The 24324-nt window shown below is 60.2% G+C and overlaps 1 protein-coding gene across 4 annotated transcripts in view; it reads left to right on the forward strand.

Moving 5' to 3' along the window:
- The window catches only part of LOC136383831 (epidermal growth factor receptor), a 152034-nt gene extending 129499 nt beyond the window's left edge, over nucleotides 1-22535 (forward strand). For 3 of the 4 annotated variants that reach the window (XM_066353715.1, XM_066353716.1, XM_066353713.1), the window contains exons 20-28: nucleotides 4396-4581; nucleotides 12289-12444; nucleotides 13233-13308; nucleotides 17001-17147; nucleotides 18597-18694; nucleotides 18906-19073; nucleotides 19446-19493; nucleotides 20687-20792; nucleotides 21470-22535. In XM_066353715.1, the coding sequence (XP_066209812.1) occupies nucleotides 4396-4581; nucleotides 12289-12444; nucleotides 13233-13308; nucleotides 17001-17147; nucleotides 18597-18694; nucleotides 18906-19073; nucleotides 19446-19493; nucleotides 20687-20792; nucleotides 21470-21831 (1347 nt within the window). In that variant the 3' untranslated portion in view covers nucleotides 21832-22535. The remainder of the gene's footprint in view (nucleotides 1-4395; nucleotides 4582-12288; nucleotides 12445-13232; nucleotides 13309-17000; nucleotides 17148-18596; nucleotides 18695-18905; nucleotides 19074-19445; nucleotides 19494-20686; nucleotides 20793-21469) is intronic. The other variant, XM_066353714.1, reaches the window with a different exon arrangement.
- Nucleotides 22536-24324: the final 1789 nt, after the last annotated feature.

The raw sequence follows: 24324 nt of genomic DNA on the forward strand, positions 1-24324 counted from the left end.
CTAACCGGGAGAAATAGAGCGGAGCAGACGTTTGGGAAGGCCCCTCCCTTAGGGCTCCAGTGCCCTCCCCTCAACTGTTAGAAAGAAAAAGCCTTCCTGAAGCGTTTGCTAACTTCAGTCCCTCCTTGACTCATTCAAGACATCCTGATAAATTTCACCAAGTGATGTCAAACATGCGAATGTCAACAATATTTGCCGGGCAGAGTCAGGGCTCCATTGTCCAAGACAATAGCTGTGCTTTGGGAAGGAAGTCGTTTTTTACTGAAAAGGGCCCCCCTAGGACTCCTAACACTGGAGGAAGTCTGCTTCTGTGGGGCAGAGAAATAGAAGATAAGGTGAAGACCCACCCCTGGGGCTGGGCACCTTCTTTCAAATGCTGATGAGCTTGTAAAGAATTTGTACAGGGTCCCACTCCCTGCATCTCTGTCAACCTCAGCGATCTGGCAGGGAGTCCCAGCTTGCAGCCCTGTGAAATCTGGTCCCAGCTGCTCTCGGTGGCTGAGTTAACCAGTGTAAAAAGCCAGTAGCCACGGCCACCGTCACAGCCGCCTGGGCCATGCAGGTTCACACTTGATTCGGACAGACAGCAATGAAACAACGGAGCCAAGAACTGGTGGGCCATTAGCTTTAATCCTAGCTTGCACCTGGCAGGCAAGAAATACACTCAGTGGGAAAACACTTCCCTTTCCATTCAGGGCTCCCAAAGCCACTGACTTATTCAGTTTCCTAAAATCAAAGTTTTCTACCTCACCAGCCTTATTTACCTCTGTTCCCCATCTCCTTCTCTCTGCACAAACTCTGCACAAACTGGCTTCTCCCTCAGCACTCCACCATCTTGGCTGCTTCTCCTCTCCTCCACGTGGCCTTTCTCTGCTCTCCTCCAGCATGGGCTCCTCCGCCCCACTTTATAGTGTAGAAATCAAAACCTTTAATCCAATATACAAACAAGGAAGTCTCTGATACAAAGTCACTTATCTGAGGCATAAAGAGATTCCTCATGAGAGTGCACCGCCCCATATCAAAAAGGGTGGGAAAGGCTTAGTCCCAAAACCAAGCAGTAAAGTTAAAAAATTGTAGGGGTACCACCTCCTTAGTCTTTAAGGTCCGACATGCCCCTGCTGAAGGAGTTTCACATCTGGTGGACTCTGTGTTCCTGGTGCTTAATGTGAAATCGTTCTCAGATTGGGATGTCCGGCAAGAAGGAAGGAGTCAAAAATCACTTTGGCAGCTGGGACAAAGGAACGGACTATTTCAAGGTCCCCAAGCCTGAGAGACACACCTGCCACGTGACTTAGACCTTTGCGGGGGGGGGGGGGCGGCCTGGAGGGGGGGCTCTGGCTGCTCCCTGGGGGGGGCGCCAGGGGGGGGCGGGCACCGCTGTGGAATACCAGGCATGCTTGCTGGAGCTCACGGTGTACCTTTTGAGTTTCCAAAACAAACAGCTGGGAACAAAGCTCGCTAACTGGGGACGCTCAGGGAACAGGACGCAGGACCTAACAGCGTCCCCCGCATGGCTGGGGGTGGGGTGCGGAGGAAGCCACGGCCTGGTTCTGTGGCCGGGCCAGGTTGGAATAGGATCGGGGTGGCGGGGCTCCAGGCTCTGTGTGGCCCGACACCCGCAGCCAGCCGGGCTCTGCTCCCCAGTCCTTGGGTCCGAGGCAGGTCCTCCGGCCTTGCAGGTCACGGGTCCCTCAGACTGCTCGGGCCTGCAGATTTCCACCCCTGCACAATGAGGACAATGTGTTTCCCAGCCCCAGCCAGATCTTGAGGAAGGAGGAGCGGGCAGAGGACGGACTTGGTGTTATGCTTGTACGGTTTCCCAGACTGAGGAGGGCCCGGCCGGGGGCGGGCGGGGGGCAGTGGGCGGGGGGGTCTGTGCTTTGCTGGCAATCACAGGCCTATTAAATTTTCCATGGACTCTCCGGTTTACATGCAGGGCCGGCCGTGGAAAGAGAGTGCAGACAGATTTCCACACGTGCTCCTTGTGCCGTGGCGCTCGGAGCTCTCTGGTGGACCTTATAGCCGGAGCGCTGGGGGGGAGACTCACCCTCCCACCCGTGGGTCCAGCTCGCCCACTGGGAATTGCAGTCTCGGGCCGGGCGTCGGCTTCCCTCGGCCTTGATTCCCTCTTTAGACAAAGAGTGGCCTCAGAGGGCAGGTGGGCCCCTCTCGGGCTCTGACATTTGACAGACGGCCCCTCTCAGACACGAAAGGAGTATTCGAATGTCCCTTCGTACCAAACGTCTACTCTTTAATGTTGCAATACGAGGGTCCCAAGAGCAGAGAAAAGACACACAGACTCTGCTTGAAAGGGGGGCGCCTAGCCCCTCGGGAGAGCCACCAGACGGAGCCTGCAGCCGAGAGGAAGCCCACCGCATGTTGGCCGTGGCCCGTGAAAGCCGCCCGGTCTCGGGGTTTGCTCTGATTCTGGCTTTGCGAGGCGTCAGTGCAGTTCCACCTGGCGCCCCTGCGGCAGCTCTGTGCCCGGCCGTGTGGCGGGCACCACTGGCGTGAAGGAAGGAAGGAAGGAAAAAAAAAAAAAGGCCCAGGCTCCCGCCCAAGGGCTGACCGCACTTGCTGAGTCAGCAGGAGCACACGTGGGGGAAATCAAGGCAATGAAGAGTCAGCGTCCAGCAGGGCGGGCCAGCCGGCGCTGGCGCTGGGGAGCTCTGGGCTGTCCAGGGGCTGGCGTGCTGGTGGGCGGGGCTGGCGTGCTGGTGGGCGGGGCTGGCGTGCTGGTGGGCGGGGCTGGCGGGCTGGTGGGCGGGCTGGCGGGCTGGTGGGCGGGGCTGGCGTGCTGGTGGGCGTGCCTCTCCCCGAAGGGCGTGGTGGGAAGGAGGTGCCAGAGTGCATTTATGATGAGTGATGGCTGGGCCCCGCCCCCTGCCATCAATGGGGCCCGAGAATTTGCATCTCTCACTTAAAGTTCCCAGGCTGTGCTGAGCGAGCCTGCTGCCCCGGGGACAGCGTGGCAAGATGCCAGGAGAGTTTAACTCAGATGGGGGGGGGGAGCGATCAGGCGAGGCTCCCCTGCAGAGGAGTCAGCCGGGGCACAGGAGGTAGAGAGTACTGCAGACCAAGGCCCTCCCATGGTGTGGAATGAGGGAGGGGTGACAGATCAGGACCACAGGGACTGTGGGAGGAGGGGCCAGAAGGTGAGCCCCCCCCCACACACACACACACACAGGCGTCCCAGGAGCAGTGAGACCGGGGCGACAGTTGAGGCCAAGTGGCCCCGGCCCACCACCTCTGTCTCCTTCTCCCTCCTCACATGGCCAGCACCCCCCCCGGGGGCTTCACGTCTGCAAAGACAGCCCGGCTGCCCCTCCACCCACGGGAGTGTCTCCAATGAACTTCCCTGTGGTCCCTGCCAGATCCAAGTAAAAAGCCACCGCCCTTTGTACTTTAAAGGGAAAGAGGAAGAATTTATTGGTCGGAACCAGGGACTCCCTCGTGCTCGCCGGGACAGAAGAGAGGGCCTCCTTGTGTGCACGGCCATAAATAAAACAGCTTCCTCCGCTCAAGAACAGCAGATGGTTCGAATGCAGCCTCTGCTCACTGGTCTGTGTCAGACAGAGGCTCCTGCCTGGGCAGCCACCAACCGTTGGGGGCGGGGGGGGCCTTTCGCAGAGCAGCGTGGTTTTCCCGTCCGGAGGCTCGGACAGGGCAACGCAGACCGCCTCTCTCTAGACGGACCCTGGGCAGCCCGCTGAGTCCCAGTCTCTGTCCGTGCCCTGCCCTCTGCCCATTCCAAAGCCTGGGACAGGTGCCCGAAAGGGGTCCTCCAGTCCCGCCGTGCAGAGGTGGCCCCAGGACCACGACAGTGCCCACGGCTCGGGCAGGGACACCCTGTGCTCTGCTGAGACGTGGCGTCTCTCCCTCGGGCACCTGCTGGCCTCAGGGGACCTCTGCTGGGGCTCCCACCATCGCACCCCTGCAGTGCCCACATACACTGGCGGCCCAGGATTCAGGGGGCACGTCTTATCCAGGGCGTGGGGAGGGGACAGCATTTCACACGGCAGCATCTTTAACCTTGAGGCCGAGGTCTTCATGACGAGGACCTTGGTGATGGCCAGACTTGGAGACTTAGGGTCCCTTTTTCACCCTTTTGTCAGCGGTGACTAGAGCCTGGGCTCTCTATAAAGGGGAGACCCGACATTCCCCCGGGGGGGTGTGGTTTCACAGAGTGCCGGGTCACACCAGAGCCTAATCCATAAGAGACCCTGCGGAAATGTCCACCTTAGGAGCCAGCTTGTCCTCCCCAAGGACGCATTTTCAAACCTAAAATGATGTTTGTGCTCCTTTACGTGGGAGGGGTCTGCCCGCCTCTCCCTTGACCCCCCCCCCCCCCGTGGGCAGCCTCTCTGATGCCGTCCTCTCCTCTCGTCCACCCAGGAAGCCTACGTGATGGCCAGCGTGGACAACCCGCACGTGTGCCGCCTGCTGGGCATCTGCCTGACCTCCACTGTCCAGCTCATCACGCAGCTCATGCCCTTCGGCTGCCTGCTGGACTACGTCCGCGAGCACAAGGACAACATCGGCTCCCAGTACCTGCTCAACTGGTGTGTGCAGATCGCCAAGGTAAGCCCGAGGTCCCCGCCCGGGGGTTGCCCGCCCCCCACCTCCGGGGACGGCGGTCACCGGGGACAGCCCCCCTTCCTCTCGGGTGACACTGAACTGTCGTCTGCCTCCCCTCCGTGCCCGCGCCATGGCGTCGACAGTCGAGTCGTCCAGCTACGTTTGAGCAATTTCCTCTTTGTCGGACGGGTGCTGGGAACGGCGTGATGTCAGCACTCTCACTGGTCTGGGGGGCTTTCTGCCGAGTGCTGCAGTGATTTGCAGGAGCCGAGATGTCTGTCCCCGGGTTGGGACTTGGTTACCAGGCAGGCAAACCAGGCTGAGGCGAGGACTCGGTTGGCTGTGTGGACAGGGCCGGTGCTGGGTTCGAGGCCTGATGTGTGTGAGCTGGAGGTGACAAACAGCTGTTCCTGCTGCTTCGTGGGGCTCCGTCCCCGTCCCCTTGCCAACAGGCTTGATCCAGAGTGAGGGCTGGCAGTGTGGGGTGCAGGCAGGTGGCAGTGCAGACAGCGGTCGAGGCAGTGCGGACAGCGGGCAGGGGACAGTGTGGACAGCGGGCAGGGGGCAGTGTGGACAGCGGGCAGGGGGCAGTGTGGACAGCGGGCAGGGGCAGTGCGGGCAGGGAGCAGTGTGGACAGCGGGCAGGGGCAGTGCGGGCAGGGAGCAGTGTGGGCAGGGGGCAGTGTGGACAGCGGGCAGGGGGCAATGTGGGCAGGGGGCAGTGTGGACAGCGGGCAGGGGCAGTGTGGGCAGGGGGCAGTGTGGACAGCGGGCAGGGGGCAGTGTGGGCAGGGGGCAGTGTGGACAGTGGGCAGGGGGCAGTTGCGGGCAGGGGCAGTGCAGGCAGCGGGCAGGGGACAGTGTGGACAGCGGGCAGGGGGCAGTGCGGGCAGGGGGCAGTGTGGACAGCGGGCAGGGGGCAGTGTGGGCAGGGGGCAGTTGCGGGCAGGGGGCAGTGCAGGCAGCGGGCAGGGGACAGTGTGGACAGCGGGTACAGGTCAGTGCAGGCAGGGGGCAGTGTGGACAGCGGGCAGGGGGCAGTGTGGGCAGGGGGCAGTGTGGACAGTGGGCAGGGGGTAGTGTGGGCAGGGGGCAGTGTGGACAGCGGGCAGGGGCAGTGTGGGCAGGGGGCAGTGTGGACAGCGGGCAGGGGGCAGTGTGGGCAGGGGGCAGTGTGGACAACGGGCAGGGGCAGTGCGGACAGCAGGCAGGGGACAGTGTAGACAGCGGGCAGGGGGCAGTGTGGGCAGCGGGCAGGGGGCAGTGTGGACAGCGGGCAGGGGGCAGTGTGGGCAGGGGGGCAGTGTGGACAACGGGCAGGGGCAGTGCGGACAGCAGGCAGGGGACAGTGTAGACAGCGGGCAGGGGGCAGTGTGGGCAGCGGGCAGGGGGCAGTATGGACAGCGGGCAGGGGGCAGTGCAGATAGCGGACAGGGAGCAGTGCGGACAGCGGGTACGGGGCAGTGTGGGCAGGGGGCCCCACCTGTGCGCCCAGGGCAGGAACAGAACCGTGAGCTAGGTCGTCAGCTGTTCATCTGGCCTCGGAAGGACTTTCCCTTTCATCTCCAGCCTGCCCGTCCGGGTCCCCAGGTCTGCGTTAGTCTGTGTCACCCAACGTGTCCATTCTGTTTCCTTCTGACTGTGGGCATGCTGTGGGCATGCTTCTCCTCCGTCATACCCAGGGATTTGTGGGTGGGCTCCCTCTCTGAGCCGACGTCAGGCATTGCCCCTCGTCCCCCTGAGACGGCGGGCCGGGGTGTAGCTGGGTACACCAGGGAGCAGCCCACCCACCAAGCCTCACCCACCCAGTCCCTCGTTTCTCATGTCACCGCCAGTCGATGGTGGCCGTCGCTTCTGCGCGTCACTCCTGAGCCTGCCCTGAACTTGCCCACCCAACGTCCCACAGTCGTGGAGGGGGGCTTATAGGACAAACAAAAGCGTGGGGGGGGCACTACTCAGCCGGTCGCTGCCCATGACACTAGGAGCTGTGATTCTGCGTGACACGGGTTCTCCTCCTGCCACTGAGGGTCGGGGACAGCTTGGCCCCACAGCGGGAGGCCCTCCGGGGAGAACCCAACGGAAGCGCGTGGCTGTGTTCCCGCGCTGTGTGGTGCTCACGTCTCTGCTGCCACCACTGGGGACCCCCTGCACCCCGGGACGGAGAACACACCTTCTCTGATCTCCTCAATGCCCCGGTGCTCTTGTCAGGCTCATGGCCCGACCCCGGTCCCAGCAGAGGGGTCATGGCGTCCTTGTTAGGTGATGGTCTTGGGAGCTTGTGTGTGACCACACAGAAGTCCTACGACTGCCGCCACAAACGACCACAGACATGCTGGCAGCCGCGGCAGAGGCTGGCTCCTTTGGTGTGAGTCCATAGTCAAGGTGTGAGTCCGTAGTCAAGGTGTGAGTCCGTAGTCAAGGTGTGAGTCTGTAGTCAAGGTGTGAGTCCGTAGTCAAGGTGTCAGAGGGCCGTGCCCCAGCCCCAGGCTGCAAGGGACAGCCCTTCATTCCTGCAGTCCCGCCTCCGTCCTCACGTGGCCTTCATTTCTGCGTCTGTGTCCAGATCGCCCTCTCCGTTAAGAGACGCCAGTCCCCCCTGAATCCAGGGAGTTTTCATCTCAAGGTCTTTAACCAGTTAGATTTGCAAAGAACCTTAGGTTCCAGTGAAGTCACCCCCTGAAGTTGCAGGTAGATGTGGAATGTGGGGGGACTTGCCTCACTTCTCCCCTCCCCCCATCTGGGAAGGGAGGGGATTTGTGCTGAGCAGGTTTGAGAGAATCTAGAGTGATTCCTGAGGTTTGCCTCCTGTCCTGACTCCCCAGCCCTCGTCCCTGGTCCCCGGGCCAGCACGTGTCACGGCTACCCTCCCAGGCAGTCTCTGTCACCTGGCTTTATTTTATTCTTAGCATTCTGTGGGAAGAGCTGGCATGTTCTCTTGTTGACTGGGGTTTGTGCCCGCCCACCCCCACCCCCACCCCCCGGGAGGTGAGCTCTACCTGAGTGGTGGTCCCACCCCCATCCCGGGACGGGGCTTCCGGAACTCGGCACACGATGTGCTCCCCCTGTCTGACTCCCGAGGCCCCGTTCACCAGCTAGTTAGCATTTCTCTCCAATTATTTAGTGTCATTCTGGCTAGATGAGCCCACCAATAAATCCCAAAATGTATGACGTGACACAGTCACATCCTACAGTGTTCTGACCCAGATGAGCCCCTGGTCACTGCAGTTTGGAAACGTTGCTGCCACACCCTGCCCCCCTGACCCCCCAGCCTCCCCCTCCCCACCAGAGAGACCACAGTCGCCTTGTTGCAAAGTCCTGCAATTAAATAAAGCCGTCGGGGCTGCGATTCACTAGCATGTCCCCACAGCTTTTGGACAGCAGAGCTTTCTTGTCACCCAACCCGGACTGAGATCTCACAGAGTGGAGTTTTCAGACACAGGACGGAAGTGTGGGGTCCCAGGGCGCGGGCCCTGGTCAGATTTGAAGACAGCGATCAGAGGAGGGAGAAGGTCTCAGAGAGACGCTTGTGTCCGTCTGGCCCTCCTTCTCCGATCCGCCACTTGATGGGCACCAAGCTCAGCCTAGTTCAGTCGGTGAGACGGAACTGAATCAGGACGCATTTTCCCAGCGCGCTGCACTGTGGGGGCAGCCGAGGCACGGGTGTTGACGCAGCGTGCCGAGACACCGAGCTACCAGGCAGCACACTCGGGATCTGACGCCAGGCAGCCTTGCTCCCGTCCCCACACGGCGGGACGTTTGCGCCACACCGCCTCTTGTCTGGGGGGGGGGATGTTCTGACCCTGTCCCATCTCTTCTGAGGACAGGGCTCAGCGCTGGGTGAGCCGAGCTCTCGTCGTGACTTCCACCAGAAGCGGCTACCAACCTGTCCACTCCCTGCCTCCCACCGTTTCCGAATCCGCTAAGCCAGGGCCCACGCCCCGATGTTTCCACGGGGTGGTTTATCTCTCTCGGGATCCCTCCTCCCAAGAGCCGTGGGCTGCAGCAGCCCCTGGGAAAACAGAGCCTGTTTGTACGTGGCCATGCAGAAAAACCTTTCCCGCCGTGGGAGGCACATGGCCGGGCTGCTCCGGCCTGCGGAGGGTCTGGGTTGGCTCTTCCGTGTTTCAGAACCCATCCCAGCCGTCCTGTAGTCATTAACACAAATAAACACGTTAAATGGGAGTGAGGAGGCTCTCGGGTCAGGAAATGAGTTTCCCAGGAGGCTCCACGGAGGCCCCGGCTGGTGCTGCTTCCTGCGGAGTCTCCGCTGAGATTCTCCTGAGAGTTCACCAGCCGTAGGGCCGGCTCTTATCTTCGGGGACTGGTTAAACTGTAACCCTGCCGGGCACGGAGGTGGCCTTTCAAAGTGCCTCCCCAGTGTGGGACAGAGACCGATGGATCTAGTTTTATCTTGAGTTCAAACGCGTCTAATCTCCTTGTCCCCAAGTTATCTCTGATTGAGACCCCCCCTTCTGGCCGATTAGCTGTGGGCTCCGGAGTACGGAAACTGCCCTTTCGTCCCTTTTCCCAGGCCTGCTTCTGAGAAAACGTCAGGACCCACCCCACTCGTCCTGGTCCTTTAAAGGACTGCGGGGGGGGGGGGGGGGACACGGGGCTGGGAGGGGCTCGGTGCTGTGCACGCGGGTCACACAGCAGCAGGGACTTGCTCAGAGGCGCAGGGCCAGTGGGCTGGCCAGGCCAGGCCGGGCCGGGCGTTAGTGTATGTTCTGGTTTTCTTTACGCCCCAAGCAGCCCTTCGGGACGGCAGGAGAGTCTGTCTGCCTTGGAAGCCCCTGCAGGAAGTTGAGGACAGGGTCCCCGTGGTGGTCGTGGGGACTCAGAGGACTCAGTCTGTGAAGCAGCCTCCCAGCCCCTGGACCTCCTGGGTCAGCTCTCAGGGCCGTCCCTGTGGCCGCCAGGACCTTCTAGAAGAGCCTCGCAATGCCTGACCCCTCACGAGGGCTCCACACCGCCAGCCGCGGTGACCATTTATCCTTCCCTTCTTCAACAAACGTCTGTAAACACGTGTCCAGTGCGCCGGCTTCTCTGGGAGGCATGCAGAGGGGTGGGGGTGAGGGTGAGTGACAGTCAGAGGACGGGTCTAATGAGTTCATGAACAAAGTGCCGTGAAATTTCAATCAAAGGAGAGGGAGCCTGCGCCCTGTATGTGGGGTCAGGGGGTGATTATTACTGTATGTACGTGTAACAACACCTGTACAAGACCTGCCACAGGGGCGTCTTCAAGAAACGTGTGCTGAAGCAGTGAATGAGGCACTAGCTAGAGATAGTAAACGAGAGAGAGAAAGAGAGAGAGAGACAAAGAGAGAAGAAGGAGGAAGAAGAGGGGGAAGGGAGAAGGAGGAGGAAGAAGAGGAGAAGGAGGAAGGAGGAAGGAGGAAGGAGAGAGAAATGAGAGAACACGGAGTCAATACAGGCGTTGGAACTAACCAGGCAAGAGGCCAAGCATAACAAACCCTTTTCTGAACGGGCCGGTCCCGTCGTATTGAGTAAGAGCCTTACTCTGTCGTAAGAGACGGGCACCCAGCACAAATCACAGTCGGGTCCCAGGGCTCAAAGGGGAGACGGAAGCCCATGAAAGCAACCCAGGGACGGGGCTCCCCGGATAGCTGACAGGGAGCGGTGAATCAGCCCTCTGTTCAGAAGCATTTTCTCGCCCTGGCCAGTGGCTCAGTGAATAGAGCATCGGCCTGGCATATGGACGCCCCAGGTTCACATCAGGGCACATAGGAGAAGTGAACATCTGCTTCCTCCCTCCCCGCCCCTTTCTCTTCCTTCTCTCCTTTTTCTCCTCCTGCAGCCAGTGGCCCCATTGGTTTGAGTGTGGGGCCCAGGTGCTGAGGATAGCTCAGTTGGTCCAAACACATTGGCCTCAGGTGCCAAAAATAGCCTGGTAGTCAAGCATCGGCCCTAGATGGGGATTACCGGGGAGCATGCAGGGGTCTGCCTCACTATCTCTCTATCTCCCCTTCTCTCACCTAAAAGAAAAAGCAGCATTTTGCATTTTCTCAGCTCCCACCCCTTCCCTGTCCCTCTCTGCACGTCATTCCCAACCAGTAACTCCCAGCACGGACACACTGGTCCAGAGAAGCTTCCCGATGAGTAGACGTGTGCCCCGTTAATCTTACTTCCTGGCACCCGAGGAGTCTTCGAAAGGGAAGCATTGAAATCAAACAGTATTTTTAATTGCCGAGCGTTGGTTCAGGAGCTCTCTGGGAAATGCCAGGGGAGAAGGGAGACATGGGAACCAAGCACATTTCTTCCCCCATGAAAAGAAAATCAGTAAAGTCCTCAAAAAAGTAAATAAATAAATGAAAGACTAATTCCCGGTGTCAGCTTTATAGATTCTAGTTTCCTAGGATGGCTAGTTTGGCTCTAAAGATAAACTTTTAAACTTCATTCTGATATGACAAGCTAACTGATCATTTTCACCTAATAGCTATACAAAAGGAGGCAAAAGATTTGCCAGAAAAAGGGGTGGGGGGTGGGGGGGTGGGGGGGGTGCCCTCCCTGCCGTTGCGCTCAGTGGGGACCCCCCGCAGCTTCCCACAAGCCAGAGAGGAAAGAGCCGGTCAAACCCATCGGGGCCCATTTCCTGCCTCGGGCGGCATTCCTGTGGTGCCCGCTCTGTGCGGGAGCGTGTGCGGGTATGGGCTCTGAAGGCGGTGGGCGCTGTCCCCTGCCGGGGCTGGAGAGAGGAGGGTGCATTTAGGGGTAAGCGGCAGGTGCCTGCAGAGCCGGACCCTGCCCACCACGGCCTGTCCCCGCCTGCCACCAGGGCGCTGCACGGAGGGAGGGGCTGCCCGCTCGTGGCCACAGCCCGGAGCTCAGCGGGACTTTCAGGGAGCTTGGGGTCAGGGAGGCAGGCGTGGAGCAAGTCAGAGAAGAGGCCGGGAGGACCCTGCCTGCCCGCGGAAGGAAGTGCGCGTGTGACAGACCCCAAGAGGGCTGTGGGCAAGGGCCGGGGTGCAGGGGGTCACAGCCCCAGGAATTGGTTACGTGTCGGGCGGGCACGGGCGCCCGGTGCCCGTCAGCCCTGTTTCCTGCTCTCTCCCACCACGGTGACTCTGCCCTCTGCAGAACTGCGGGGGCGGCCAGGCGGGGGGCTCGGGGCGGCGGGCGGGGGGGCGGGGGCGGCCAGGCAGGGGGGCGGCCTGGGCGGGGGGCGGGGGCGGCCGGGCGGGGCGGGGCGGCCGGGGCGGGGGGCGGGGGGCGGCCCGGGCGGGGGCGGGGCGGCCGGGCGGGGGGCGGGGGCGGCGGGGGGGGGCGGCCGGGCGGGGGGGCGGGGCGGCCGGGGCGGGGGGGGGGGGGGGGGGGGGGGGGGGGGCGGCGGCCGTGGGGGGGGCGGGGGCGCCGGGCGGGGGGGGCGGGGCGGGCGGCCGGGGGGCGGGGCGGCGCCGGGGGGCGGGGGGGGGGGGGGGCGGCGCGGGGACGGCCGGGGCGGGCTAGCACCTTGTAGAAGCGAGTTCAGTAGCCCGCGTGGTGCCCGGTGGACCTTCTGCAGGGGGCAAGCGCATGGGGGAGGGCTGGTGATGAGCCGACCGGGGGCGCAGCCCGAGGGCGGAGCTCCCACTCTGGCCGGGACTGTCCACTCCCGCTGGGTTCACCTGGGTCTGACACTCGGGTCATTGGGTGGGGAAGCGTGAGCTCATCCGCAGCTGGTGGTGGTCACTGCGCGGCCCCGTGTTCCAGGGCATGAGCTACCTGGAAGACCGGCGCCTGGTGCACCGGGACCTGGCGGCCAGGAACGTCCTGGTGAAGACGCCGCAGCACGTCAAGATCACCGACTTCGGGCTGGCCAAGCTGCTGGGCGCCGAGGAGAAGGAATACCACGCGGAAGGAGGGAAGGTGAGGAGCCGGCTGGGGACCAGCAGCGTGGTCCTGCCAGCCGGCTAGCTGGCGTGGGAGACGTTCTGGGGGACGTGACGGTCGCTGCCACCGACACCAGGGTCCGGCGAGGGTCCGCTCCTGTCCGTGCCGGCCGGGTGGCTTGGGAGCAGGATTTGCCAAGAGAGTAAGATGTCTCTGGTGCATCCAGAGACCGAGAAGCGGTGACCGTGAGTTCAGCCCACCTCCCGGTTAGCCATGGTGAGATGTATGTCATCCACCCGCTGCAGGAGAAGGCGCCCCTCAGAAAGACAGCTGGGACGTGTCACAGCTGATGGTGCACCCTGCTGTCGAGAGCATGTCCGGTAGACGGGAAGCTCCCAGAGTCGTTCCGAGAGCTCCCGAGGGTCTCTGTGTCGTGCACGGGGCCTCCAGCTGGGGTGGGATCTGCGCCCTCCTCTTGGACCAGTTTGAGGGCTCTCCCAGGGACTGTCCCCTAGCAGGGAAGTATCCCAGTTCTCCTGTTGGACCTTCCAGAATGCTCTGGATCCGCTGTACCCCTCTTGAGTGTCACTCTGGCTGCATGGCCCCACCAAACACCCACAAACGCAGGGTGGACAGGACCGCGGGGCACCACCAGGGCCCCCAGCCGCTAACACCTGTGCCCAGGGCCTGACCGCACAGCCAGCCAGGGCGGGTGGCCTGGCTTCCCACGTTGGTCACTCTTGATTTGTCCCGGCCAGACTGAGTGTTTCTCAGCAGAGGGAAGCCCGTCGCTTTCTCACTGCTGTCTCTCTCGTCATCCCAAGGTGCCTATCAAGTGGATGGCTTTGGAGTCTATTCTGCACCGAATTTATACCCACCAAAGTGACGTCTGGAGCTATGGTGAGTCCACCTCCCGCCGCTGATGACTCTGTCCTGGGGCTGAACTGGTCCGTGTTGTTTGCCGACTGACATCTCATGCTGCTCTGCCCGTCCAAGTGTTTTTCGTCCAAGGCAGTGACTAATGGGCGATAGAACAGCTGCTGTCTGTCTGTTTTATGGAGGAAACAAGACACAGGAAATTGAGTCTGACTACCACACTTAGTATCCCTGGTGACCGGGGAACTCGTCCCACGGGGAGTGTGGGGGAGAGAGGGAGATGCCCGAATGCCCAAAATCAAACCAAACTTGGCCTCTTGCCATGAACGTGAAGCGAACCAAAGAAGGGAGACCACAGATGAGGCCCCACGGGGACGAGTGTCCGGGAGAGAAACGAGGTTCCGTGATGGACGAGCTCGGGCACTCGTGTTCCTGGGGCGTGTAGGGGTGACCTCCGTGTCCCAGCAAACGGCTTTGCAGAAGTGCCCTGGGAGGCGGAGCCGTCTGGACGGCAGGAGGAAAGGGAGCCTGTTAGTGCTTCCAGACCCCCTCAGGTTCCCACGGCCCCTCCCCCTGCCGACCCCAGGGTCCCCTGCACAGGCCTGCGCCCCGTCCTCGGCCTCCCTGCCTCTCCACAAGGGCCCTCCGGAGCCTACGAGAGCCCCGCCTTTCTAAGGTGTCACTGACGCGCGTTTTGGCTGACTGCTCCGCAGGGCACGTTCACCGCGGTGACCGCACCCTGGCCCCGCCAGTCACCCAGCCATCTGCCGCAGGGCTGCGGACACCTTGTCTGCTGTGGTTCCGTGTGACCTGTCAGCCTGTCCCCAGCGAGGAGAACGCCAGTGAAAGGAATTTCCGAGAGGGATCTAGTCATTAGCATGAACACAGAATCACTCCGGGCGTCCTCATCCTTCCAGTATTTTTTTTTTCACATCATTAACTTCCTGCTTTTCCAAATGTATTATTTATTTATTTATTTATTTATTTAGTATTTTTCCAAAGTGAGAAGGGGGGTGGCAGACAGACTCCCGCATGCCCCTGACTGGGATCCACCCGGCATACCCACCAGGGGGCAATGCTCTGCCCATCTGGGGCATTGCTCTGTTGCAACCAGAGCCACTCTAGCGCCTGGGGCAGAGGCCATAGAGCCATCCTCAGTGCCGGGGCCAACTTTGCTCCAATGGAGCCTTGGCTGCAGGAGGGGAAGAGAGAGACAGAGAGGAAGGAGAGGGGGAGGGGTGGAGAAGCAGATGGGTGCCTCTCCTGTGTGGCCTGGCTGGGAATCGAACCCGGGACTTCCACACGCCATGCCGATGCTCTACTGCTGAGCGAACCGGCCAGGGCTCCATATGTATTTTTTTTTTAATGTCCCTGGTCTTTGTTTCTTTGGCTGGAAAGCCAGCCTTACAAAAGCAGAGCCCTATGTGAGTGAATGAGTGGAATTTCACGTCCTGAATGGAGCTGCTCGGAATTACTGAGCAGGATAAGGAAGTGAAGCTCTTCTGATGCCTCCTCACGTCCAGTCCCTTTCGGGAGAAGTGTACCCCCCACGACGGGTGGAAAGAAGCGCCCAGTGCCATCTTCGTGGACCCCCCGTGGGTCTCCTGGCTTCCTGTGTTGTGCACACTCATCTCATGTCTGAACGGGCAGAACGCATGTTCAATAACCCGATCAGGCGTTCCCTCTCTGCACCCCGTCAGCACGTGCTAACACAATCCGACCCCCAACCGTGATCAGAGAGGTGGCTCCTGACTGGTCTGGCGCCTCCCGCCGTCCCTACGTCACATGCTGCGCGTCCCGGTGTCCCGCCCGGTCCCCCGCGCTCCAGCCAGCCTCTGCCTGCCCACCGCTCACCCCGGGTCCGCCTGCGTCCAGTCACCGAACCCTCTTCAGTTCTCTGACTTAATAACACCGCTGTCACGATGGTAGCCGGTATCAGAACATCAGCATCACGAGCGTGGCCCCGCGTTTTCCGTCTGCGGTGGAAACGGTGTTGTCCGTGATCAAAACCCGCCGTGCACTGGACTTTGTGAGGTCATGAGCCTGGGTTTCTTTTTTTTTTTCTTTTTCTAGTTTGAAAGACATAGCTTGTCACTTCACGCTCTGGTCCCCCAGTCAGGGCAACAAAATATCTGAGTAAATTAGGGACCGATGGAGCTCCACTCAGGAGCCAGAAGGGACAGAGCATGCATACCACCGTCCGGCCCGTCTCCCGACCACAGCCAGGTGCACACAGTAGGTACACACACCCTCTTTTCCACCATTCGTTCCAGACTCTGAAAAGCTCACCTTCCCACGGGCACAACAGGTGCGACATCCATGCCTCGTTCAATGAGAACTCATTGGCCTCCCCAGTCTGGAAATACCATGGCCTTTTCTGTCACAGAGTCCGTGGGGACCGAGTGGCAGGAGAGGACAGAAGGGTCTCCGGTCCGGCCCCTGGGCCACTGCTTTTCTTCATTTTCCAGCCCTGCCTTCTCTGTGTTCAGTCAGGGCATGGGTGGCCTCTGGAAGTCCCAGCAGAGCTGTGGCACTCTGTGTCTAGTAGCCAACTCAAAAGAAAAAAAAAAAAGGAAGAAAAGAAAAGAAATGGGTCATCAGGCTGATTGGAGACTGGGACAATTCCCTTCCCGGTTCCTGGGTCTGATCCCTCCCTCTCTGTCTGGAGAGCCGGACTCGGTCCCACTGAGGTCCGTGCTAGTGGCTCCCCCGGGCACCTTCGCTGTCCAGGTGGGGACAGGCCCCCTGAGGCGGGCATTGTCTCAGGAGCAGAGAATGCAGGTGCAGAGGCAGGGAGGTGGGAGACCCTCCGACCTGGAGGACCCTCAGACCTGGGGGACCCTCCGACCTGGGGGACCCTCCAACCTGGGGCAGGGCCTGAAAACCGCGCCCATCCTAAAGTGACTGTGGCTTCGCTCTGTTTTTTTTTCTTTTTTTCAAATCACAGTGATTGATTCTGAAACAGAAAATATAGGTGTTTCTGTGTATCAAAGGAACGTGGGGGGATTTTGCTTCTAATCTTCTTTTTTCTTTCGTTAAGAACGCCCAGTTTAGCCCTGGCCGGTTGGCTCAGCGGTAGAGCGTCGGCCTGGCATGCGGGGGACCTGGGTTTGATTCCCGGCCAGGGCACACAGGAGAAGCGCCCATCTGCTTCTCCACCCCTCCCCCTCTCCTTCCTCTCTGTCTCTCTCTTCCCCTCCCGCAGCCGAGGCTCCATTGGAGCAAAGATGGCCCGGGCGCTGGGGATGGCTCCTTGGCCTCTGCCCCAGGCGCTAGAGTGGCTCTGGTCGCGGCAGAGCGACACCCCCGGAGGGGCAGAGCATCACCCCTGGTGGGCAGAGCGTCGCCCCTGGTGGGCGTGCCGGGTGGATCCCAGTCGGGCGCATGCGGGAGTCTGTCTGACTGTCTCTCCCCGGTTTCCAGCTTCAGAAAAATACAAAAAAAAAAAACAAAAAAAACGCCCAGTTTATAACCTTCCTTGTAATCTCCAGTGTTGCTTCCTCTAAGTCACTGAGGGCTGCCGTCTGAGTGTGTCCTTCCCACAACTATGAGTTGCTGCTTCTCATCTCTCTCCCTTCCTGTCTGTCTGCCCCAGTCCGTCTGTCTGTCTGTCTCTCTCTCAAAAAAAAAAAGAGAGAGAAACAGTGTCAACAATGATGAGTAAGGACAAGGTGTTGTGATTGCTGACTCATAAAACGACGACTTGATCTTCTCAGGAGTCACCGTCTGGGAGTTGATGACCTTTGGCTCCAAGCCTTATGACGGAATCCCGGCGAGCGAGATCTCCACCATCCTGGAGAAAGGAGAGCGCCTCCCGCAGCCGCCCATCTGCACCATCGACGTCTACATGATCATGGTCAAGTGTGAGTGACCGCGGTGGCCCTCCCCCTCCGTCGCCGGACCTCAGCAGGACTCTCTGAGCCTGGACAGGCAGCGCAGCCCTCGGCCAAACCGTGGAGACCTCTGAGTCCCTGAGGGGGCGGGGGGCGGGGGGCGGGGGGTAGGGTGGGGGATGAGGTCACATTCTTCACGGCAGCCACTCGAGTACAGAGACATCTGTCTGTCACCCCCCTCGCACATGCCTCGGGAAGCGTGAGCTTGACTCACCGCACACGCTGTGACCTGACATTGGCCCACGGCTGCAAGCCGACCCGTTAATAACTTCCAGGTCCTCCGTAAGCCCTTGCACCCAAACACTCCGCTGCGGAGTTGCTCAATGAAAAACCCGCCTCCCGTTTCGAGGTCTGTTACCAGAGAGACTGAATGTTTTCAAGTGCCTCGTCACGAGTCACCGCATGAGGCTCCTAGAGTCAACATTTCTGCTTTGATTTAAATCTTCCCAGCGGTGGATTTATGGGAGGTCCCGCTGCAGGGTCGCAAGCAAGACCTGGTGATCCCAGCCGGAGGGCAGGGCGCTGTCCCTGTAGCCCAGGGCCAGGGAGGGCAGGGCGCTGTCCCTGTAGCCCAGGGCCAGGGAGGGCAGGACGCTGTCCCTGTAGCCCAGGGCCAAGCTCCGTGGGCCCTGAAGGTGACATGACGTGTGTGCCAAGCATTTTATTTACCCAGGAAGGGAAGGCAGGGACCGTGGGGCAAAGTCAACGTAAACACGAACGCCTCTCTGAACTCGAAACCACGGAGGTCATCTCGTTGGACTTCCTTGTTTGGGGCTGAGGAAGCCAGGCCGCTGAGGGGTTGCATGATTTGTCTAAGGTCACCTCGCAGTCGGGCCCAAAATAGCCCGACATCCTGCCGATAGGAAATAAATGTGAGTCCCCAAGAGGCACGCCCCCTTTCGGGCTTGTCAGCCCAGGGCCGGATCATTGTGTCACCGACAAAAGTGTCCTCGCATCAGGGTGGAGACTTCCCACACCCCCAGGTCCTTAAAGGAAGTCCCTAAGTTTCTCTCAACAGGATCTGGGTTCAGGCTGGCAGGGTGGCTGAGTGGATGCACACCAGGGTGACTGTCCAGTGAGGGCTTTGAGAGCCCGGGCACCAGGACACCCACAGCCAGAGCAGGTCATAAAAAGCCATGAGAAGGATAAGGCTGCCGGGTCACTGCCGGTGACAACGCCAGGGTGCTGTCCCTTGGAGGAGCCGAGGACGCGAGCGTCACTCTGGTTCAGATACGTCGTGTGATCGTGCGCTTTACACGAATCAGAGAGCGCTTGTTGGCCAAAGACTGGGAAGGCCGCTGTGTCCGTCTCGAAGGACCTCACGCTGAATGCTGTCCTTCGGCCACGCCATCTGGACCATTCCTTGCAGGGTTCTAATTGTAGCTTTTTTATTTATTTTTTTCCTCCTTCCTGGTGCAGGCTGGATGATAGATGCAGATAGTCGCCCCAAATTCCGTGAGCTGATCCTAGAATTCACCAAAATGGCCCGAGACCCCCAGCGCTACCTTGTCATCCAGGTACCGGATCCCAGTCTCTGCGGCCAGTCCCCTCAGGAAAAGTCCGTCATGAGCACCAGGTGTCACTGCCCCCCACTCCCCCACCCCACCCCCCGCCCCCGGCCACGCCCTTCGGTCCCCGTGCACGGGAGCTAACCTTGGTGAAGGCACAGGCCAGACGGAGAACACAGTGCCGTTCAGTTAAGGTGTCCCCCGGCCCCCTCTGCCCTAGGGGGACGAGAGAATGCACCTGCCCAGCCCCACAGACTCCAATTTCTACCGCGCCCTGATGGACGAAGAGGACATGGAGGACGTGGTGGACGCGGATGAGTACCTGGTCCCCCAGCACGGCTTCTTCCACAGCCCCGCCACCTCGCGGACGCCCCTCTTGAGCTCCCTGGTAAGAAGAGCCCGCGCTCTTTCTTCCGGCGTCTGCCGGTGTGGACGGCTTGGGTTCCGGAGAGAGCGACACCCGCCCAGCGGCACTCGGCCCGAGAGACCCAGGGCTGGCTTCCAGCCAAGCAGGGAGGAGTCAGCGACGTGTGCTGCCGTCCCTCCTGGGTGGCGGGGCCCCGATCATCCTCTTTGCGGGTTCGATAAAGGAACGGCCTGAAACCGGAGCTACGCCTGGTTTTCCCCAGGCCAGGAGCGGGCGAAGAGGGAACTGAGCCCCTCTAACCGTGCCCACTTGGCGAGACGCACCTCGCGCGGCCGGCCGGGGAGACGGGCGGGGACGGGCAAGCGTCCCATCACGTCTTCCGTTCCTTTTCAGAGCGCCACCAGCAACGACTCCGCCGTGGCTTGCATCGACAGAAACGGGGTACGTGCGGACACCCAGCGGCAGCCCTGTCCTGACGCCATGGCTCCAGGAAGCACGTGAAAGGCCCGCGTCGGCCCAGGGAGTCCTGTGGTCCTGGCTGAGCTGTTTCCTCCCTGCGTGGTTCCCTGACCCCTGCCCTGCAGCCCACAATGAGCTGTTAGTCCCTGTGGTGCCATTTAGAATGTGGCTCCCGGACCGGCAGCCGTGGTGTCACCTGGTGACAAAGGCAGATTGTGGGGCCCTCGCCCCAGACCTAGGAAGCAGGATCCCTGGGGGTGGCCCCCAGCCCCCCAGGACCTGATGTTTGCCGGCATGAAGCCTTGAACTAGACCCCCCCACTTACCAGTGTGGAAGCCGCTAGCCCCATGTGGCCACTGACATCTGCATTTTCATCAGTTAAAATTAGATACAGCCTGACCTGTGGTGGTGCAGTGGATAAAGTGTAGACCTGGAAATGCTGAGGTCGCCGGTTCGAAACCCTGGGCTTGCCTGGTCAAGGCACATATGGGAGTTGATGCTTCCAGCTCCTCCACACCTCCTCTCTCTGTCTCTCTCTCTCTCTATCCCTCTCTGTCTCTCTCTTTCCCCCTCTAAAATGAAGAAATAAAATTTTAAAAAAAATTAGATACCATTGGCCCTGGCCGGTTGGCTCAGCAGTAGAGCATCGGCCTGGTGTGCAGGAGTCCCGGGTTCGATTCCCGGCCAGGGCACACAGGAGAAGCGCCCATCTGCTTCTCCACTCCTCCCTCTCTCCTTCCTCTCTGTCTCTCTCTTCCCCTCCCGCAGCCAAGGCTCCACTGGAGCAAAGATGGCCTGGGCACTGAGGATGGCTCTGTGGCCTCTGCCTCAGGCGCTAGAATGGCTCTGGATGCAACAGAGCAACACCCCAGATGGGCAGAGCGTCGCCCCTGGTGGGCGTGCCGGGTGGATCCCGGTCGGGCGCATGCGGGAGTCTGTCTGTCTCTCCCCGTTTCCAGCTTCAGAAAAATGAAAATATATATATATATAAAATAATAAATAAATAAAAATAAAACAAAAAACAAAAAAAAATTAGATACCATTATAAAGTTCAGTTCCTCGCACGCGTGGCTAGCGGCGTGACGAGACCTCAGGCAGCCATCCTCCATGGCGCAGTCTCGGTGGCCCTGACTAACGTGACCTTGCCTCATTGTTGTGTTCCCCCCCCCCCCCAGCAGAGCTGTCCCCTCAAAGAAGAAAGCTTCCTGCAGCGGTACAGCTCGGACCCCACCGGCGCCCTGACGGAGGACAGCATCAGTGACACCTTCCTCCCGGCGCCAGGTGAGTGGCTCGCCGGGGAGCAGCCGTGCCCGCAGCCTCCCACCCAGCAGCCGCCCTGGCCTGCCGCCTCCTTCCGGCCAGTCTGGAGGTGGGGACGGTGACCATTTGCAGACACGGTGAAGGGAGGGGGAGACAGATACACGCAGCACGGCACACGGGGGCTTTGCTGGAGTTTGCTTTCTGGAATGAATCTGCAGATTTTCTAGGCTTTGAAGCAGACAGCTGAGATCCACGAGTGTGAATATGTGAGAGCATGAGCATTGTGTGTGTCTGTGTGTGTGTGTGTGTGACAGAGAGAGAGAGAGACAGACAGACAGACAGATTCGATCTCCACTTTCTCTCCTGGCTCCACTCTTTGCCTGTAAACCATGTATTTTCTGACCTAAGCTCTGTCCCCATAGACCACACCCCCACACACACCTGCATACACCCCCCCCACACCCCTTCAAGGCAGGCTGTCCACTAAGAACGTTAAAGAGGCGAAAAATGAGTGTGCCTGTTGCTTTAAGGACGGAGAAGGACACACTTCGTTTGCACCAAGAGCGAGACAGCCGTCCCCCCCCCAGGGCCCGCCGCCCTCTGCCATCGGTCGCCCCATTGACCGGGTTCAGAGAGAGCCGTGGAGCTCGGCCTGTACGACGCTTTGCCGATCACCTCTGATTTCTTTTCCGTTTCAGAATACATAAACCAGTCGGCGCCCAAAAGGCCCGCGGGCTCCGTCCAGAACCCCGTCTATCACAATCAGCCCCTCAGCCCGGCTCCCGGCCACGACCCCCACTACCAGAACCCCCACAGCCACGCCGTGGACAACCCGGAGTATCTCAATGCCCCCCACCCTGCCGGGCTCAGCAGTGGCCCCGGCGGCCCCACCCTCCGGGCGCAGAAGGGCAGCCACCAGATGAACCTGGACAACCCCGACTACCAGCAGGACTTCTTTCCCAAGGAGGCCACGTCCAACGGCCTCTTCAAGGGCCCGACAGCCGAGAACGCAGACTACCTGAGAGTCGGCCCGCCCAGCAGCGAGTTCATTGGCGCATGACCTCGGGGGACGCGGCGGCCGTGACAATTCCAGACTTCTCCGGCCCCTGGGACCAAGCCACGGCAGCTCCTCCAGTCCTGAGAGCCACCTCCACTCTGCTCCTGGCCCTCTGGGGACCGGTTGGGCCACATTCGCTCTGATCGGCCCATCTTTCAGCCAGGAAGCGCCTCCTCCTCCTCCTCCTCCTCGGATGTCCTTTGAGAAGATGCAGGGACATCCCTTTGTCTTCAAACTATGATGAGGCTTCCGCAGGAAACAAGCAGAAAAGAATGTTTGTTGTCCGTCTGGGCAGAAGTTCACCTGTTAGCGAGGTATATATGAGGTGGGGGGAAAAAAAACAAAACTACATAGAGACAAGGAGGTTTATTGCTGGGGTCCCACGGGGTGTTCCGGATTGCCACGATCGGTTTCACTCTGCTGTACGTGCTCCTCCGATGAGGAGGAAGCTCGCCCACACACGGCACACGCCACACTGCGTTGATGGGGCCCAGCTGGGACCAAGAAGCAAGAGCCAGGGTTCCGGCCAGCACGGGATCCCACCAGCTCTGCTTCAAGACTCTCCTGCCCCTGCCAGACTCTTGGGGACCAGACGTGCTCCACGTGAACCGAGCAGACCAGGTGGTTACGATGTCCAGCCGTGGCAGGTACCCGAGAATAAGCCACTTGGAACCCTTGCTGGGCAAGGAGGGAACCGGGGAGGCGACTTCCTCCTCAGACAGTCCTCTCTGTAACTGTCTCCGTGGTACTCTGCCCCCCCCCCGCTCCCCCCCCCCCCCGGGCTGGACAGGCGATCTCGCACCGTGAGAGTCAGGACTTCCTCCTGGGTGTCGCATTCCGTTGGCTCTGAAACCCAGGAGGGTCTCCCCCCGCCCCGTGCACAAGAGGAGATCACGGTACAGCAGAACCCTCGCCCAGACCAGCTCAGGTGTGAGTCAGTGACCTTCAGGCCAGGAGCCTTCAGTTAAGAGGCAAAGGTTCAGACCAGAACCTCCGTGTGCCCCCGAGGTGGGAGTCCCAGAGGACATCCGTCACCCAGTCCCCTGGGCCCAGCGGGGCAGCACATGGGTAGAGACGGCCAACGTGGAGCTGTGCTCAAAGCTCACGGAGTCTTCCCCACCCCACCCCACCCCCAAAGTTAGGTTAGGCTGCTCGTAGAAGATAATGTTCTTTTTATTTCACTTTAATGCTTTTTTTTTTTTTTTACTCGAAGGGTACTCTGTTCCTCCCTGGTAGGCTGTCCCCAAAGCACCCCCTCCCAACTCCACCCCTTTGTCCCGTATTAAGTGACAAGTGTAAGGGTCCGGGCCCTGGGGCAACTATGCAACCATGACAGCGCTCGCCTCTGTGGGGACGTCTTCCGGGGCGGAGGGCAGGGGTGGGGGGTAAAGACGGCGTCTCGTGCGCGTGTGCTGTTCAAGGGGTGTGAACAGGAAATTTGTGTTTGAAATGGATGTTGATGCCTTTACAATACCAACAGGTATATTCATAGATAAAATATTTTTTCTTCTTTAAAAAAAAAAAAAAAAGTGCCTCTGAACTTGGAGGAGGAGGACCCAGCCGGCTAGGACACTGACTTTTTTTGTTAAAGGTGCCAAGTGTTGTTTTACACGCTCCCGGTGAACGCCGCCCCCATTCCACCCCCTTAGCCAAGGACAGAATGTTTCGGGCGCCCTTTCTGGCCCGTGGAGGTGTCTGACCACACACACACACACACACACACACACGTGCACAACCCTCCTTCTGTTTTTGTATCGCTGATTGACTCGGAGATGGAGCGGGGTCCCCACAGTTTCATTACCAAAAAAAAAAAAAAAAAAAAAGGTTATCTTGTCTCGGTGGAAATCTAAGCTCTAATCAAGTTCATTCCACCGTTTTCTCAGATACTCTTGAGCACGTCCCCCTCCCCCACCCCAGCAAAGGTACTAAAGGCACAGAAGTAAATAAAACCTAACCGCCGATGCCAAGAAAGTCACAGTACAGCCAAGGCACAAAGACCAGACTAGGGACGGTGTGACAAGGACCAGATGGGGTGCGTCCGCCCAGCGCTGTGCCTGCGCCGGGCAGGAGGGACGGGGCGCCGGGCAGGAGGGGCGGTTCCCCTACCCCCAGACCTGGCAGGCTCGGCAGGGAGGCGCAGGGGGGCTGAGAGGGGACGGGGTCTGAGCCCTCGGAGGTGGGAGGGGGTGCGCCCAGCCGAGGGGCCCCAGCCACCCACCGCCCTCTCCCAGAGGGACGGCAATGCCAGGTCGACACGCTGCCCATTCAGCCCGGGAATTCGGTTGGTCCCCCCCCCCCCCACGTTCCCCGTCAAGGATGTAGCGTCTCCACCAGGAACTGAGTGTAAAACCATGAGTGAGGCCATCAAACAGCGTCGCTGAGAATCTACAACTTTTTCCCTCGTCATCAAACCACTTTTTTTTTTTTTTTCCTGCCTCACAACATCGGTATTGCAGTCAGACACTTATTCAGCCCCGGGAAGCAACCAGTCACATG

Source organism: Saccopteryx leptura, chromosome 12 (genome assembly GCF_036850995.1).
Source record: "Saccopteryx leptura isolate mSacLep1 chromosome 12, mSacLep1_pri_phased_curated, whole genome shotgun sequence".
Classification (NCBI taxonomy): domain Eukaryota; kingdom Metazoa; phylum Chordata; class Mammalia; order Chiroptera; family Emballonuridae; genus Saccopteryx; species Saccopteryx leptura.